This window comes from Paroedura picta, chromosome 4 (genome assembly GCF_049243985.1).
Source record: "Paroedura picta isolate Pp20150507F chromosome 4, Ppicta_v3.0, whole genome shotgun sequence".
Classification (NCBI taxonomy): domain Eukaryota; kingdom Metazoa; phylum Chordata; class Lepidosauria; order Squamata; family Gekkonidae; genus Paroedura; species Paroedura picta.
In genome coordinates, this window is record NC_135372.1 from 141,306,193 (window position 1) to 141,321,509 (window position 15,317).

Here is a 15,317-nt window from a genome sequence, read left to right on the forward strand (position 1 = left end):
ATGGTGCTCCCAAGGGGATATAATTCTTTACTTCTCCAGGCCCACTGACCTCACTGGCTTATAATCTAAAGCAGGCTTTCGTGAAACCCTGGGAGTTTCTGGATGGCCCTAAAAGGATTTCCCGAATGGGAGTTAATTAATTTTTAATATATATTGTTTTTAATTTGTTAAACATATATTGTGATATGACCATATATGGTTATGTTGACCTGTTTCTCCCCCCCAATGGCCAATGATAGGCCTGGAGGGGGTGGGAAGGGGAGGGGCCCTGGGTGGGCGTGTCCACAGCTACACTTCCCATCTAAATTCTGTAGGATTGTACCACTGATCTAAAGTTACGCCTGTATCCTCAAAGGGTTGTTTTTAACAAGGTTCACCCATAGATTCAGTGCCCAAAGGCTAGATATCAGGGGGAAAAATTTCACAGTCAGAGTAGTTCAGCAGTGGAATAGGCTGCCTAAGGAGGTGGTGAGCTCCCCCTCACTGGCAGTATTCAAGCAAAGGTTGGATACACACTTTTCTTGGATGCTTTAGGATGCTTTGGGCTGATCCTGCGTTGAGCAGGGGTTTGGACTAGATGGCCTCTATGGCCCCTTCCAACTCTATGATTCTATGATTTTGTCTTTCTGTTATTTTTAAGGCAAGTATAATCCATGAAGAATTAGCACTGGGTATATGCCCCCTCCTTAATTTGGGAGTCCTTGAAGTTGCCTTAAATATATGAGGAGAAAAATCAGTATTCTTGTTAGTTTTTTAAAGCCAGTTTCTTATGGTTTTTGGAGAAAAGTTTGGAAACATGGCCCAGTGAACATAAGAACCTAAGAGAAGCCGTGCAGATCCTGCATTTAGGGGGTTGGACTAGATGACCCGGATGGCCCCTGTGATTCTATAGATCAGGCCAGTGGCCCCTCCAGTCCGACACTCTGTGTCCCACAGTGGCCAAAACCCAGGGGCCACTAGGAGGTCCCCCAGCAGGGCCAGAACCCCAGAAGCCCTCCCCCTTTTGCCCCCCAAGCACCAAAAAGACAGAGCACCCCTGCCCAAGATAGAGTGTTCTGTTTACCTTGTGGCCAACAGCTGCTGATGAACCTCCGCACCGTGTGTTTCTCCAATCCCCTTTTAAGCTCTCTACATTTGTATCCACTACCAATTCCCACAGTAGTCAATTCCTCTTTGGGCAAAGACATACTTCCTTTCCTTTGTTCTAAGCCCTCCTGCTCAATCATTTCATTGCATGCCCACAAGTTGTTTTGTTTGTGAGAACCGGAATTTGTAAACCTCTGTCATGTCCGCTCTCCGTTGTTCTTTCGCTAAACTAAAAAGCCCTAACCTCTTTACCTTTTCTTCATAGGGAAGGGATCCCATCCCCTTTCAGTTATCCTTTTCTGCCCCCTTTCCCAATGCTCTGATACCCTTTTTGACGGACAGTGGCCAGACCATTTCACTGTCCCCAATCAAATCTGATCAACCAAGCGAGAGCTTAAACAGGTCTTTCTGCAAGGTGTCGTTTCTAGTCTTTGCTACTACCCATGACTGGAGAACGCAGAATTCATTATGCCCAATAAAGCACCCGTTTCCCGGTTGCCTTGATTGGGTAGGCAGTTTGCGTTGAACTGACAATGCAGGTGTTTGACCCAATTTGCATCTCTGGTTTGTCCTTTTTGAGTTAGGAAGGAAACAGAAAACTCCTAAGAAGTTTACCGGGGAACAGCCGTCCATCTCGGGGACGTTCGGGCTGAAAGGTAAGCCAGAGACAGCTTAGATCTAGACCAGGGGTAGTCAAACTGCGGCCCTCCATATGTCCATGGACTACAATTCCATTCGCTGGCAGGGGCTCCTGGGAATTGTACATGAACATCTGGAGGGCCGCAGTTTGACTACCCCTGATCTAGATGATAACATCTTCCAGCATTGTCAATTTTGTATATGTCACCTGCATTATTTGGTTGGCCATTCGTTCCGGAATGTTCTGGAGTGCTCACGGTATTCATACATGGCATGGGACAGACTTGAGAGTAGGGTGGCCAGCTCTGGGTTAGGAAATACCCGGAAAATTTGGAGGCAGAGCCAGGGGTGGGAGGGATTTGGGGCGGGGAGAAACCTCAGTGGAGTATAATGTTATAGAACCCTGATTCGCTTTGCTGGCCACACCCCGATTGACCCGTATTCCAACTCGGGCACCCCGGACACGCTCCACCCCTCCCGGTCAGTTTCGTAAATATTAAGAGGACCAATGGATAAGGATGGGTTTTTAGATTTGTGTAAACCGCCACGAGCTGGTGTTTCTGGCAGTGGCGGTCTAAAAATTTGAAAATAAATTAATAGATGGGCCTCTTTCATCAGTGGGAGAGTCAAGAGGGTCTCGCCCTGTGATTTTAATTTCTGAGTAGCAGTGTGTGAGAGTAAGATGGTTCTTCTGCGGTTCCTTGGAACGTTTCCTTGGAATTTATTTGTAAATAATAAAAAAATATTTAGATTCAAATGGGTCGTTGTGTTGGTCTGAAGTAGCACAATAAAATCAGAGTCCAGTAGCACCTTTAACACCAACAGAGATTTATTCAAGGCGAATAAATCTTGAATAAATCTTTGTTGGCTTTAAAGGTGCTACTGGACTCTGATTTTTAAAAAAATTATTTAGTTAGTTATTAGGCTTATATACTGCCCTTCCCAACAGCGGGTTCAGAGCAGTTCACAAACGCCATCCAATTAAAACATGCATGGTACAATTTGCACTTTAAAACATCCACGGTCAATCAATAGTTAAAATCATAAAGCATCTAAACTTTCTAGCCTTCCTTTTTTACAGATGGCTCCAAGTCCAAGGGGCTAGCACCTGGGGAAAAAAAGGAGAGAAGAGAAGTAGGGTCAACCGGCGTGGGTGGGTAGCAGAATATCAGCACCCATCTTTGACTAAAGGCCTAGTGGAACAGCTCTATTTTACAGGATCTCAATTGGAAGCGTGTTCCACCAGGTGGGGGCCAGGGTAGAAAAGGCCCTGCTCATGGTTGACAGTAGCTGCTCCTGCCTCTGACCAGGGAGGTTCCTTTTTTGGGAAAGCAACTCTCTCCTGGGGATATAATGGGAGAGGCGGTCTCGCTTTAAAGGTCAACACCCAGACCTGGCACCGGATCCAGTGCTCCACTGGCAATCAGTGCAGCTGGTGGAGCTACAACAACCCTGTAGTGTAGATCGGTAGCCTTGTTCTCCTGTTGCCAACAGGTCTGTCACCACCTGTCCAAACCCAACTTCTGCTTTTTCTCTGCAGGGCTGGCAAAAGCCGAGGACAAAGCGAAAGCCCACCGAGCGAAGAAGCTGGAGGCAGCCTTAAGCAGCAGCACTGTTAATAGCGAAGAGCTGAAAAAGAAACCGACGGGATCCAGCGCCAAAAAAGAGGCCGCGGCATTAGCAGCCGGACCTCCCTCAACGGGTGAGCCAAGGTGGGGTAGCGGTTAGAGCGTGGTGGACTCTAATCTGGAGAACCAGGCTGGATTCCCCGCTTCTCCTCCTGCAGCCTGCTGGGTGGCCTTGGGCTAGTCACAGTACTCTTTGAGCCGTTCTCGCAGAGCAGTTCTCTCGGAGCTCTCTCAGCACCATGGACTTAACAGAGTATTTATTGTAGGGAGAGGAAGGGAATGGTGTGTAAGCTACTTTGGGACTCCTTCAGGCAGTAAAAAGCAGGGTATAAACAAACAGCTTCTTTCTCTGCCTGGGGGACGTTTAGGGTCTTCTTTCTGTCATTGCCCTAGAGCAAAAGCTGTCTTGTCATACTGCATTCTTTTTGTTTTAATGTGTACCTATGTGTACACACCAGGTATTTGCAGATGTGTCTAATATGGGCATGGCCTGAGAACAGCCTTTTTCAACTTTTTGACTATGGAAGTACGGGGGAAATATTTTTCAGGCTTTGAGGTACCAGGAAGTGATGTCATCTGGCCCCGCCTCCCTGCCATGCCCTCCTGGAAGTGAGAGGAGCATCAGCTGGCAAAGGTTTAAGTTATCATAGCCCCTCCCCTTCCCACCCCCTTCAGGCCCATCATTGGCCACTTTCAGAGGGGGCGGGTCTTCCTGCCCATATAAGGGTTGAATTTTTTTTTTCCAGGAATGGCAGGTACTGGATGGGAGGGTCTTTCCACAGTAGCCATTTTGGAAAAAAACAAAACATGCCGCAGTGCTACTGAGGGCTGTCATGGTACTCACTGTACCACAGGGTTGGTCAAACTGCGGCTCTCCAGATGTCCATGGACGACAATTCCCATGAGCCCCTGCCAGCTGGCAGGGGCTCATGGGAATTGTAGCCCATGGACATCTGGAGAGCCAGTTTGGCCACCCTTGCTAGAAGTGAATCTCATATCACATCGCCTTATGTTCAGCGTAAAAACTCGCCGTTTCAATCTGCCAGGGCACACATAAAGCAGTGTAATATTGAACTGACCTCTAGAGGGAGCAAAAGACATGCGGAACAGGCGGGGGAAAAAACCCAACACAACAGGGACGTGCGAATGAGAAAAATCAGAATACACAAAAGCCGTACATTTGCACAAGACTCAAGACCACTTTAGGGATGAGCCCTGGGAAAACATTTGGGATGCAGGTTTCCCTCGAATCTCTGGACTGAAACCCCTCGCCCGTCCTCTCTCTTCCCCAGCGAGCCCAGAGGAGCAGTGGCAGCGGACCATCAACGAGAAGGGGGAAGTGGCCTGTCCTACCTGCAACATGATCACCCGGAAAACGGTCCTCGGCCTCAAGAAGCACATGGAAGTTTGCCAAAAAGTAGGACCCTCCACGCAGCTGGATTAGAAATGGTTTAAAGGCAGCTGTGGAAATACCCTTCTTTTACCCGGAGATTTGGGGTGTAAGGTTTAGTGAGGGCAAGGACTCCAATGGTGTGTAACTCCATAGAGTCCATCTTTCAAAGCAGTCATCGTCTCCAGGGGAACTGACCTCTGCAGCCTGGAGATCATTTGTAATCCCACGAGATCTCCTGCCACCACCTGGAGGTTGATAACCAGAGTATAATGCAGGGGTAGTCAAACTGCGGCCCTCCAGATGTCCATGGACTACAATTCCCAGGAGCCCCTGCCAGCATTCGCTGGGAATTGTAGTCCATGGACATCTGGAGGGCCGCAGTTTGACTACCCCTGGTATAATGCTATGGGGTCCACCCTCCAAAGCTGTCATTTTCTCCCGGGGAACTGATCTCTTTAGAATGGAGATGAGCCATAATTCCAGGGGATCATCTTAAGGGCTTGACAGTACTTTCTGTGAAGAACATAGATCAGTGGTTCTCATCCTGGGGGTCGGGACCCCTTTTGGGGTCAAACGGCCCTTTCAAAAGGGTCGCAGCAGGGCGAGTGGCTTGGCCAGGGGGGGAGGGCGCCACCTACACAACAGCCTTGCGGGGTAGATGGAGATAGAGCGTTCGTCTGTCTGGAGCAGCGGAAAAGAGCGAGATCGGCATGGTGGGACAAGAGGCAGAACTGAACAGAGAAACTCCGGGGAAAACCCAATTTATATACAATCCTGAGCAATGGATCTTCACGCCATTGGTCGGTTTCGGTTAAATTTCTGGGAAAGAGCCCTTGCATAATTTTACGGTTGGGGGGTCACTGCAACATGAGGAACTGGATTAAAGGGCTGCGGCATTAGGAAGGTGGAGAACCACTGACATAGAGCACCACTGCCCCAGACATAAGAGCGTAAGAGAAGCCATGTGGGATCAAGCCAGGGGTCCATCCAGTCCAAAATTAGATTCCCAGTTTCTCACCTGCATGTACTTTTCCACGCTCTTTGCATTTCGCCCCTCAATTTCCGCCCCAGCTCCGTTGCACTGATTCCTCGCTTGCTCCCTTCAGCTCCAGGACGCCTTGAAATGCCAACACTGTAAGAAGCAGTTCAAGTCCAAAGCAGGGTTGAATTATCACACCATGGCAGAACACGTCAACAAGGTGAGCGCACGGCACCTGCTCCTCCGAATTCCTTTTTCCTTCGTTGAAATTCCTTGGCCACGAAAAGCCAAACTTTCCCCCCCGCCCCCCGTGTCAATTTTGAGACATTGGCGCAATTGATCTCATTTGGCATAATGATTTTTTCCCCCCTATTTATTTCCCGCCACTCCCTACAGCAGGGGTAGTCAAACTGCGGCCCTCCAGATGTCCGTGGACTGCAATTCCCAGGAGCCCCTGCCAGCGAATGCTGGCAGGGGCTCCTGGGAATTGTAGTCCACGGACATCTGGAGGGCCGCAGTTTGACTACCCCTGCCCTACAGGCTCGTGTGGGTAACAATAGTCTTAAAATCCATGGATCTTAAAATCCATGGATCTTAAAAGTCTTAAAATCCATTTTGTGTCCATGGCGGCTTAGTCTACCTTGGGGAGGCGGGGGAGGGGCAAGCCGGACTTTGAAGCTGCCACCCCAAATGCTGAAATGCCCTCCAGCAAGCCCTCCGGCTTTTGAAATCTCACCATGCGGCTAGACACTTGCGCCTGTTTTCAAAACGAAATGCAAGGCATGTTTGGTGTCAGATCCAGGGGCTCTGGGTCAGAGCTCGGTGGGGTAGGGCTCTCCGGGACGTGTCATTCAGCAATCTGGCTCAGCTCTGGCTTCATATAGCACAGGGGAAGGGGGTTTGCGTCCACCCCTTTCCCTCCCTCCTGCTCGCGGTAGCCGAATCACTCTCCCAGCATCTCTGGGTCTCTTTCACACCCCCCTCGGTCGTCTCTTTTCCAGACGGAAAAATCCCAGCCTCTCCGTCCTTTCGTCCTGGGGAAGGGGCTCCAACCCTCCAATCCTCTCGGTTGCCCAAAATTAATCGAGCAACAGCCCTGCCTGTCCTTTAGCAGCCTTGGAGATCTCCCTCCTCGCCTTCCTCGTCTCCCCCATCGGGGTCCTGCCCGTCCAGCCGAGCGCAATCAAGGAAGGCAATCAAGGAAGAGCCAGTTTGGTGTAGTGGTTAGGAGTGGGGACTTCTAATCTGGCATGCCGGGTTCGATTCTGCGCTCCCCCACATGCAACCAGCTGGGTGACCTTGGGCTCGCCACAGCACTGATAAAACTGTTCTGACCGGGCAGTGATATCAGCGCTCTCTCAGCCTCACCTCCCTCACAGGGTGTCTGTTGTGGGGAGAGGAAAGGGAAGGCGATTGGAAGCTGCTTTGAGACTCCTTCGGGTAGGGAAAAGCGGCATATAAGGACCAACTCTTCTTCTTCTTCAGTAATCTCAGGGCTCTCTCAGCCTCCCCTCCCTCACAGGGTGTCTGTTGTGGGGAGAGGAATGGGAAGGCAACTGTAAGCCGCTTTGAGCCTCCTTCGGGTAGGGAAAAGCGGCATATAAGAACCAACTCTTCTTCTTCTTCTTCCTTGAGAGCTTCTCTTTCGGGAAGATGCGAATGGGTGGCTAATTTGCAGCCTCTCTTGTTTCCTCTTGGTTCCTCCCCTGCAGCCTGTTCCCGTGGAAGCCGCCGCTCCTCTTAATGAGCACGAAGAGAGAGAGAGGCTGAGGAAGGTGCTCAAGCAGATGGGGAAACTTAAATGCCCCAATGAGGTATTTGTCTTTCGCTCTTTGCTACGGTTCCCAACTGGGCTGGCCGACCGACCATCGGAGATGTTTCCAGCAAACAGGACCCTTAGGGTTGCTGGAGAGGGGTGCAGAGAGACAGGGGGTCTGTCCAGCTCCACCGGAGCACGTCGGGGCCGGGCTGTGGCTGCGTATTAAGCCGGCTCAGGGGCAGCGTGCAGCTGGTACACCTTGGGTCACCAGAGCACAACTAAGAGGGGCTTAAAACCTTGCTGGTGGAGCATAAAAGGATGGAGCATAAAAGGAGCATAAAAGGAATGGCATCATGGAGCAGGTCCTTTGGGCTGGTTCTGTCTGAGGGCCACCAACTCTGGGCTGCAGAATTCTTGGAGATTTGGGGGTGGAGCTTGGGGAGGGGCTCATGGGAGCCGGCAGGGGCTCCTGGGAATTGTAGTCCTTAGACGTCAGGAGAGCTGCAGCTTGGCCACCCCTGAAAGGGGTCGCCAGTCGGCTGCGACTTGATGGTTCTTTCCACCATGCCAGTCGCCTCCAACATCCGAATGTCTTGGGGGTCTTGGGATGGAGACAGGGAGAGGAGTGGGTCAGGCTTGAGGCTCAAAGCCCCATGAGCCATGGAACATGCTCACCTGGACTCACCTGCATGAAAGTCTTAAGCATCATGATAGCGCACCGGGGCCTTTGGTGCCAAGGACTCTGAGCAGTGCGATGTGTGCGGAAGGCCTGTCGTTCCAGCCAAGCTGATCTGGCTTCCTGCCTGCTGGGATTTGTCACGGATGCTTCATGAATAAAACACGTACAGGTGTGTGTTTGCATATATTTGCAGGAATCGTTCCAGATTTGGGGAACGTGGGCCTTGCCGATGAATGCGGAGAATCCCCGCGGGATTCGCGAAAAGAGATCTGTTTGCCTCACTTTGCAAGCAAGCAGATGTTGGCAGCGACGGGGACGTGTCTTGTCTGCGATCACGCACAAAACAAATATTCCGTGCGGTGTGCACCAATACCCCTCCATCGTTTTGGATTCGGCTGAATCGAGTCAGCCAAATCGGAAAAGCGTTGAGGGGTTTTGTGCACGTCTTCCCCCCTCCCCAGGCAGCAGAGAGCATCTGCTGCCTGAGAAGGGGGGGGGGGAAGTGTGCCCACCAAGCAGCTGATAATGACATGTGTGCTGCTCCCTTAAATCCCCCCCCCCCAGCTTGGAACAGGTGGAGTGCTTGTTTGTATCAGCTGATCAACCCACCAGGCTCCGTCCTTTAAATGCCCTCCACCTTCACAGGCAGCTTTGCTTGCAGAGCTGGGGAGAGCATTTAAAGGGAGCTGCTGTGGGGCCAAACAGCTGATAATGACAGGAGCTCTGGCCACTGCCTTTAAGTCCCTCCCCAACTCGGGAGAGGTGACTGTCATTATTGACTGTTCAGCAAAGATTCTCTCCTCTGGGGGGGATGCATAAAATGGACCATTTGAATGCTGGGAATTAGGGTGAGGCGCTTTGGCATCCTAAGCAGCCGTTGACTCCCACCGCAGCCAGCACCGTGCTGCTGGGGCGGGGAGGAGAGGCACAAGTATCTCCCGACGGCGCGCTGATGCACGGGCCTCCCCTACCCCCCTCCTGCGGTGCAGCGCTGGTTGTGGCAGGTGTGAACAGCCACTTCGGGCACCGAACCACCCAACCCTACTGGGAATGAGGCCAAAAAGTCCCCAAATCAGCAATTATGTGGCTACTTTTCGGCTTACCTGAGCTGAACCACCCATCCCTAGTCTTGTCAACACATCACCCACATGTATCTCTGGGTTCGGGGACTGTTTTAGAGCACACCAGGGTTATTAGGATTTAGAATCATAGAATCATGGAGTTGGAAGGGCTACGTAAGAGGAAAGAATCCACCAGCATGGGCTTCCAGCCGATCACTCTCTCTGCCACCAGCTCTCTTTTGGCAATCAGCTGGTGGCCATTTCAGGGTCATCTAGTCCAACCCTCTGCAGAATGCAGGAAACTCACAACTATTTTCCACCTACAGTGACCCCAAATCCATGCTCAAATGGCAATCGGCATTTCCCTGGGCATGCAAGAAAGGGCCACAAGAGTCAAGGATGGACACCCTCCCTTCTGTCCACCCATTTACAATCAGTCTAAATGCACAGAATTAGCATCTGGATGTCACACACGTGGCCACATGTGATAGTGCTGTCTTTACCGAGTCAGGCCCTTGGTCCAACCATATCAGTCTTGTCTCCTCAGGCTGGCAGCTGCTCTCCAGGGTCTCAGGCATTAATGTCTTCTGCTTCCTGGTGCTTTTTAAAGTGGAGAAGGTGGGGATTGAACCTGGGACCTTCTGCATGCCAAGCGGAGGCTCCTCCACTGAGCCACAGCTTCCCCTGAGAAATCTTGAAAGCCAGGAAATTAGACTCTGCCTTCCTCCAGTCGATTTTGTCTGATGAGCCTGAGAACTTGGAAAAATCATCCCCAAACCACTGAGGCCCTGTTTAAATTAATAAATGTAATAAGTAGAGGGGGGAGGGCAGCTTATTGCCCAGTCTCTGAACTTCAGATTCTAGGCCTGGATCGTATTCATCAAATTAAGAGACCTGTCAGCTGTCTATTGATTTTCCCCTGTCAGGCTTCCTACGGCTACGTAAGAGGAAAGAATCCACCAGCATAGGCTTCCAGCCGATCGCCCTCTCTGCCACCAGCACTCTTTTGGCAATCAGCTGGTGGCCATTTCAGAGCAGGGAGGGAGAGGGATTGCTTAGTGATTTCCTAGCAACGATAGGACTCACCACTAGGGAGGGGCTGTGGCGCCCTGTTCTTTTTCTCCTCCCTCAAACGGGGAACCCTGCCGGCTAGAGATGAATGGAGCAGCTCTATCGGCAAGACCACAACACCCGCCCCCCTCTCAGGCAAGACGAGCGGAAGGAAGGGGGCAAAGCTAGTGGGAAAACTCATGGGAACATGCATGCCTGCTCCATCCGGGGGTCAAACGGCCAGCCTCACCTTCCTGCTGTTTGGGATCCGCAGGGCTGCATGGCCACCTTCTCCAGCCTCATGGGGTACCAGTACCACCAGAAGCGGTGCGGGAAACAGCCGACGGAGGTGGAGAAGCCCGTCTTCGCGTGTCCCCATTGCGGGAAGACTTACAAGTCCAAGGCTGGGCACGATTACCACGTGAGGTCGGAGCATCCGTCCACGGTGAGCACGGCTCATATTTGCTATTTAGCCCGACGCTTCTCCGCCGGTACTGATCTTGCATTTTGTGGAACCCGGTGGTTTCTTGACGGCCTCCGAAAGCTTTCCTGAATGGGTGGGAGAGCGTTATGCTCTGCAAATCAGAAACAGGCTGGTGGTTCCCGGCCTACAAGAGGTATGTTTGGCCTCAACCAGGGCCAGGGCCTTTTCCGTCCTGGCCCCGACATGGTGGAATGAGCTCCCGGGAGAGCTAAGGGCTCTATTGGAGCTCTCTCGGTACCCCAGGGCCCCTAAAACAGAGGTCTTCCACCAGGCGGTTGGTTGAGGCCGGGTGGTAGAACATCGACTGGGTCCCTCTTCTGAACATCCCACCCTGAGATATGTAATCTGCTGCTTTACAGGAGGGGGGTGGGCGAGTGAGGGTTGGATGGGTGGGTTGTTTTCTTCTGTTTTAATTGTTATTTGCTCTGATGTGAACCGCCTGGAACTGGCTGGCTGTGAATGACAGGTTATAAATTTAACTAGGGACAAAGCCCGTTGCATGCAGGAATGCAGTGGGCGCTAGATTGGGGGGGGTGGACGAACTCTACAGATGGCCTCTCCCTCCCCCCAGGACGTGAGAAGGCTGCAGGGTGGAGGCCCTGGGTTGGGAATTCTTGCATGTTTCTTTCCCCATTCATTCATTCATTCATTCATTCATTCATTCATTCATTCATTCATTCATTCATTCATTCATTATGAGATTTATATTACTGCTGCTCCCAAGAACTGCCTTGCAGCAGTTTATAATATCACATCACATAATAATATATCCCCATAAAATCCCGTAAATCCCCAATAACAAAATGCTAAAATTCCGTACAAGCCACGGCGATACAAATATGATATAATTTACATCCTACACGAGCCCCTTGGGTGGGAGGGCCGATGGAAAGTTAGGATGATGTCAAGGGGGCCCACGGGATAAAAGCCAGTCTAATACCAGCCCGGGTCCTAAGGGAAGAGGGGTGCCCGATCTAAATCCCGGGTGGGGTGGGAAAAAATACACGTCCCGTGTTTGACGGATGATCACCAGTTCTGCTTTTCTTCTTGTAAGCCTTTGGGGGATCCTTTCTGCCTCCTCAGCCTCCCGCGCCGCCGGAAACAAAGCCAGAAATGAGCCCGGTGGAAGATTTCGAGCGGACCCCAAGCGGACGGATCCGACGCACTTCCGCCCAGGTGGCCGTCTTCCATTTACAGGAGATCGCCGAGGACGAGCTGGCCAGGGACTGGACCAAGCGGCGGATGAAGGAGGACTTGGTGCCCGAAACGAAGCGGGTAAGAGCCTCCATTGTAGGGGGGAAATCAGGCACCCTTAATACGTTGTGTTGTGTTGTGTGTGCTTGTGTGAGAAGCCCTTTCCAGGGATAATCACTCGAGGGGGAAAAAAATCAGTGACGCTGGTTAAAAAAGTGCTGAAGCTGCCCTATTTTAACTGCATCACGTTCATAATTAATTTTATGAATTGTTGGAGGATTTCACGGCCAGAGTCAACTGGTTTTCGGGGGTTTTCTGGGCTTGGGTGGCCCTGGTGCTAGTCCCTGATGTTTCCCCAGGAACTGTGGCTCTGGAATCTTCTGGGATAGGACATGGCAAGATGGGTATCTCTCCGTACCAAAGTTTGGTTCAGCTTGGTGTAGAGAGCCAGCTTGGTGTAGAGGTTAAGGAGAGGCAGCTTCTAATCTGGCAAACTGGGTTTGATTCCCCGCTCCTCCACATGCAGCCAGCTGGGTGATTTGGGGCCAGTCACAGTCCTCTTAGAGCTGTTCTCACAGAGCAGTTCTATCAGAACTCTCTCAGCCCCACCTCGCTCACAGGATGCCTGTTGTGGGGAGAGGAAAGGGAAGGCTACGTGTACCCAATTCTTCTCCGGGCTAAGCGTCCCCAATTCCATCCACCGTTCCTCACAGGAATTACTTGTAGATCCGGAACCATGCCTTCCTCAGCATCCGTTCCGTTTTGTCTAGGCCTTACATAACATGCGGTGGTCAGAGCGGGGTGCAGCGGCCCAGTGGAGGCCTGATTGGCGTGGACCGGAAAGGGTCCCTTTGGGAGTTTACAGCAGGAGTGAGGCCTCTCCACCCGCCCACCGACTGCTGAGAAGCCCTTACGTTTCCTCTGCAAGAAAACAGACGTCAGAACTCCCCCCCTCCCTCCCCCCTGCAAAAAAGAAAGAAAAATCCGGCTAGGCTGCAGCTTCCCAAAGGAACAGTGAGAGCTAAGGCTGTGGTTTCTAAATGCTCTCTGTTAAGGCAGGAGTATAATGTGACCCCCTCACGTTGCTTCCCCCCATGCAGCGTCAGAGTGAGGGAAACCACTGCGTAGCCCAGTTCTTGAGGGACGGAGCTGCGTTCGGCCAAGAACAGAGCGTAGCTAAGAGGTTGGAAGGCAGGGTTTCCCCACCCCACACACACACACACACACACATAGGCTAACTATGCGGTGAATCTATTAACGACCCTGTCTTGTTTCGCAGCTAAATTATATCCGGCCTGGGCTTCCCAAGCTGAACCCGAGCCTTCTGGAGACCTGGAAAAACGAGGTGAAGGAGAAAGGACACGTCAATTGCCCTAACAACGTAAGTTGCTCACAGGATTCGGGGACAGGCCGTGAGAAGGAGCCATAGAGGTCGGCAGTCCTAGAGCAGCCCGACGAGGGCCCCCCACGGCTCATCTTTTTGTCCTTTCCTCCGTTTAATCCTCACAATAGCCCTGTGAGGTAGGTTAGGCTGAGGCTGTGTGACTGGCTAAGGACACTCGGTAAACTTCCATGGCCGAGCAGGGATTTGAATCTGAGACTCACAGCCCCAAATCTGACAGCCTAGCCTGGTTATGAGGCCTTCCCCTGTTCTGTCGACACCAGGTGCTCCCCAGGCCCAGGGGTGGCCAAACTGTGGCTCTCCAGATGTCCAGGGACTACAATTCCCATGAGCCCCCTACTGGGTGCCAAGAACCCCACCCTGCCCCTCTGAATTATGGGTAAAAGTCTCAAAACTAGGCTGCCACAATGCCTTGGCTGTCGGATTGAGTTGCCAGCACTGGGGTGGGAATTACCTGGGGACATTGTGGGTGGAGCTGGGAGTGGGCGGGATTTAGGGTGGGGAGGGGCCTCAGTGGAGTATAATGCTATGGAGTCCATCTTCCAAAGCTGCCTTTTTCTCTAGGGGAACTGATCTCTTTAGCCTGGAGATGAGTCATAATTCCAGGGGATCCCCAGGTTCTCTCCCCCCCCCCTGCTCCCTCCCCCCTGGAGGCCAGCTTCCCTAGTTTGCAAACACGTACCTTCCATTCCTGAATGCGACCCTTTTAAATGCACACTTTTCAAAGAGTATAACATGTAAAATGGGCCTGAATGGACACATCAGCAGAGATCTCTGTCCACTCCTGCTGCCGTTCATCAAGTGTTGCATGCCGCTGTGGAAGCTCTCCGCAGCTCCCTCCCTGTGGCTTAACCTCATTGCAGCAGGGGATCTATTTGCTCACTGAGCAGTGAAACCCCACCGCTATCCAAAACCCGTTTGCGTGCCTCAGCCGTGGCAGGTTTCTCAGGCCCTCCAGTCAGAGGCTGCCGGCCGTTGCATTAAGGCGAACCAATTTGCTTTCCAGCAGGAGTTTTGCATCGGCTGCTCTAATTAGGGGGAAGACAGCCCGGTTTCTAAAGCCCAGGGATGCAATTAGCGGAGCTGTGGATGCGGATCAAGTGTCTCGTGCACGCGGGCAATTCTGATTAGTTGTTTGCACGCTTAGATTTCCCGTTGCTCGAGGGCTGTCGCATTTAATCTCCCCAACAAATCAGACGCATATATTTTGGCAAGAAGGTGGGGGGTGGGGGGGAGAAGGAAGCATACGTGAAAATCAGCTCCGGGGGCAGCTCTACAGCTTACGTCTCCTTCCTTTTGGCTTGATAATTTTTTCACAAGTCAGGTCGGATTGCCTCCAGCGTAATTATCACTGCTTACTGTCAGCACCTTTGGGGAAATAATTTGCCGAGCGTCACAGGGCCCCAATTAGGATCTGAACCCAAAGGGAGGAAGGACCAGTCGGGAGTAGATGCGGGAGTAGATGCGTGCAAAAACCCCGGTATTTTCCGTGTTCTGGAAATCCCGAAGGGTGGTCTATCAAAGAACCAGATGAGGGGGGAACTCCGTGGGAATGGAATGGGAATGGATGCAGTCCTGGAAATCCAGGAATTCCTTCCTTGGAGGGAGAGGGGCAGGCAAGCCCCGCTCAGCATCTTGAAGAAGAAGAAGAAGAGTTGGTTCTTATATGCCGCTTTTCTCTAACCCAAGGAAGGCGATTGTAAGCCGCTTTGAGACTCTTTCGGGTAGAGAAAAGCGGCATATAAGAACCAACTCTTCTTCTTCTTCAGTAATCTCAGGGCTCTCTCAGCCTCACCTCCCTCACAGGGGGTCTGTTGTGGGGAGAGGAAAGGGAAGGCAATTAGAAGCCACTTTGAGACTCCTTCGGGTAGAGAAAAGTGGCATATAAGAACCAACTCTTCTTCTTCTTCAGGAATATCAGGGCTCTCTCAGCCTCCCCTCCCTCACAGGGTGTCTGTTGTGG

The 15,317-nt window shown here is 51.8% G+C and overlaps 1 protein-coding gene across 3 annotated transcripts in view; it reads left to right on the forward strand.

Annotated features, from left to right (window-relative positions):
* The window catches only part of ZNF512B (zinc finger protein 512B), a 52,716-nt gene that overhangs the window by 26,157 nt on the left and 11,242 nt on the right, over positions 1–15,317 (forward strand). For all 3 annotated transcript variants that reach the window (XM_077335896.1, XM_077335897.1, XM_077335895.1), the window contains 8 exons: positions 1,671–1,742; positions 3,266–3,427; positions 4,646–4,770; positions 5,853–5,945; positions 7,438–7,539; positions 10,549–10,719; positions 11,842–12,033; positions 13,232–13,333. In XM_077335896.1, the coding sequence (XP_077192011.1) occupies positions 1,671–1,742; positions 3,266–3,427; positions 4,646–4,770; positions 5,853–5,945; positions 7,438–7,539; positions 10,549–10,719; positions 11,842–12,033; positions 13,232–13,333 (1,019 nt within the window). The remainder of the gene's footprint in view (positions 1–1,670; positions 1,743–3,265; positions 3,428–4,645; positions 4,771–5,852; positions 5,946–7,437; positions 7,540–10,548; positions 10,720–11,841; positions 12,034–13,231; positions 13,334–15,317) is intronic.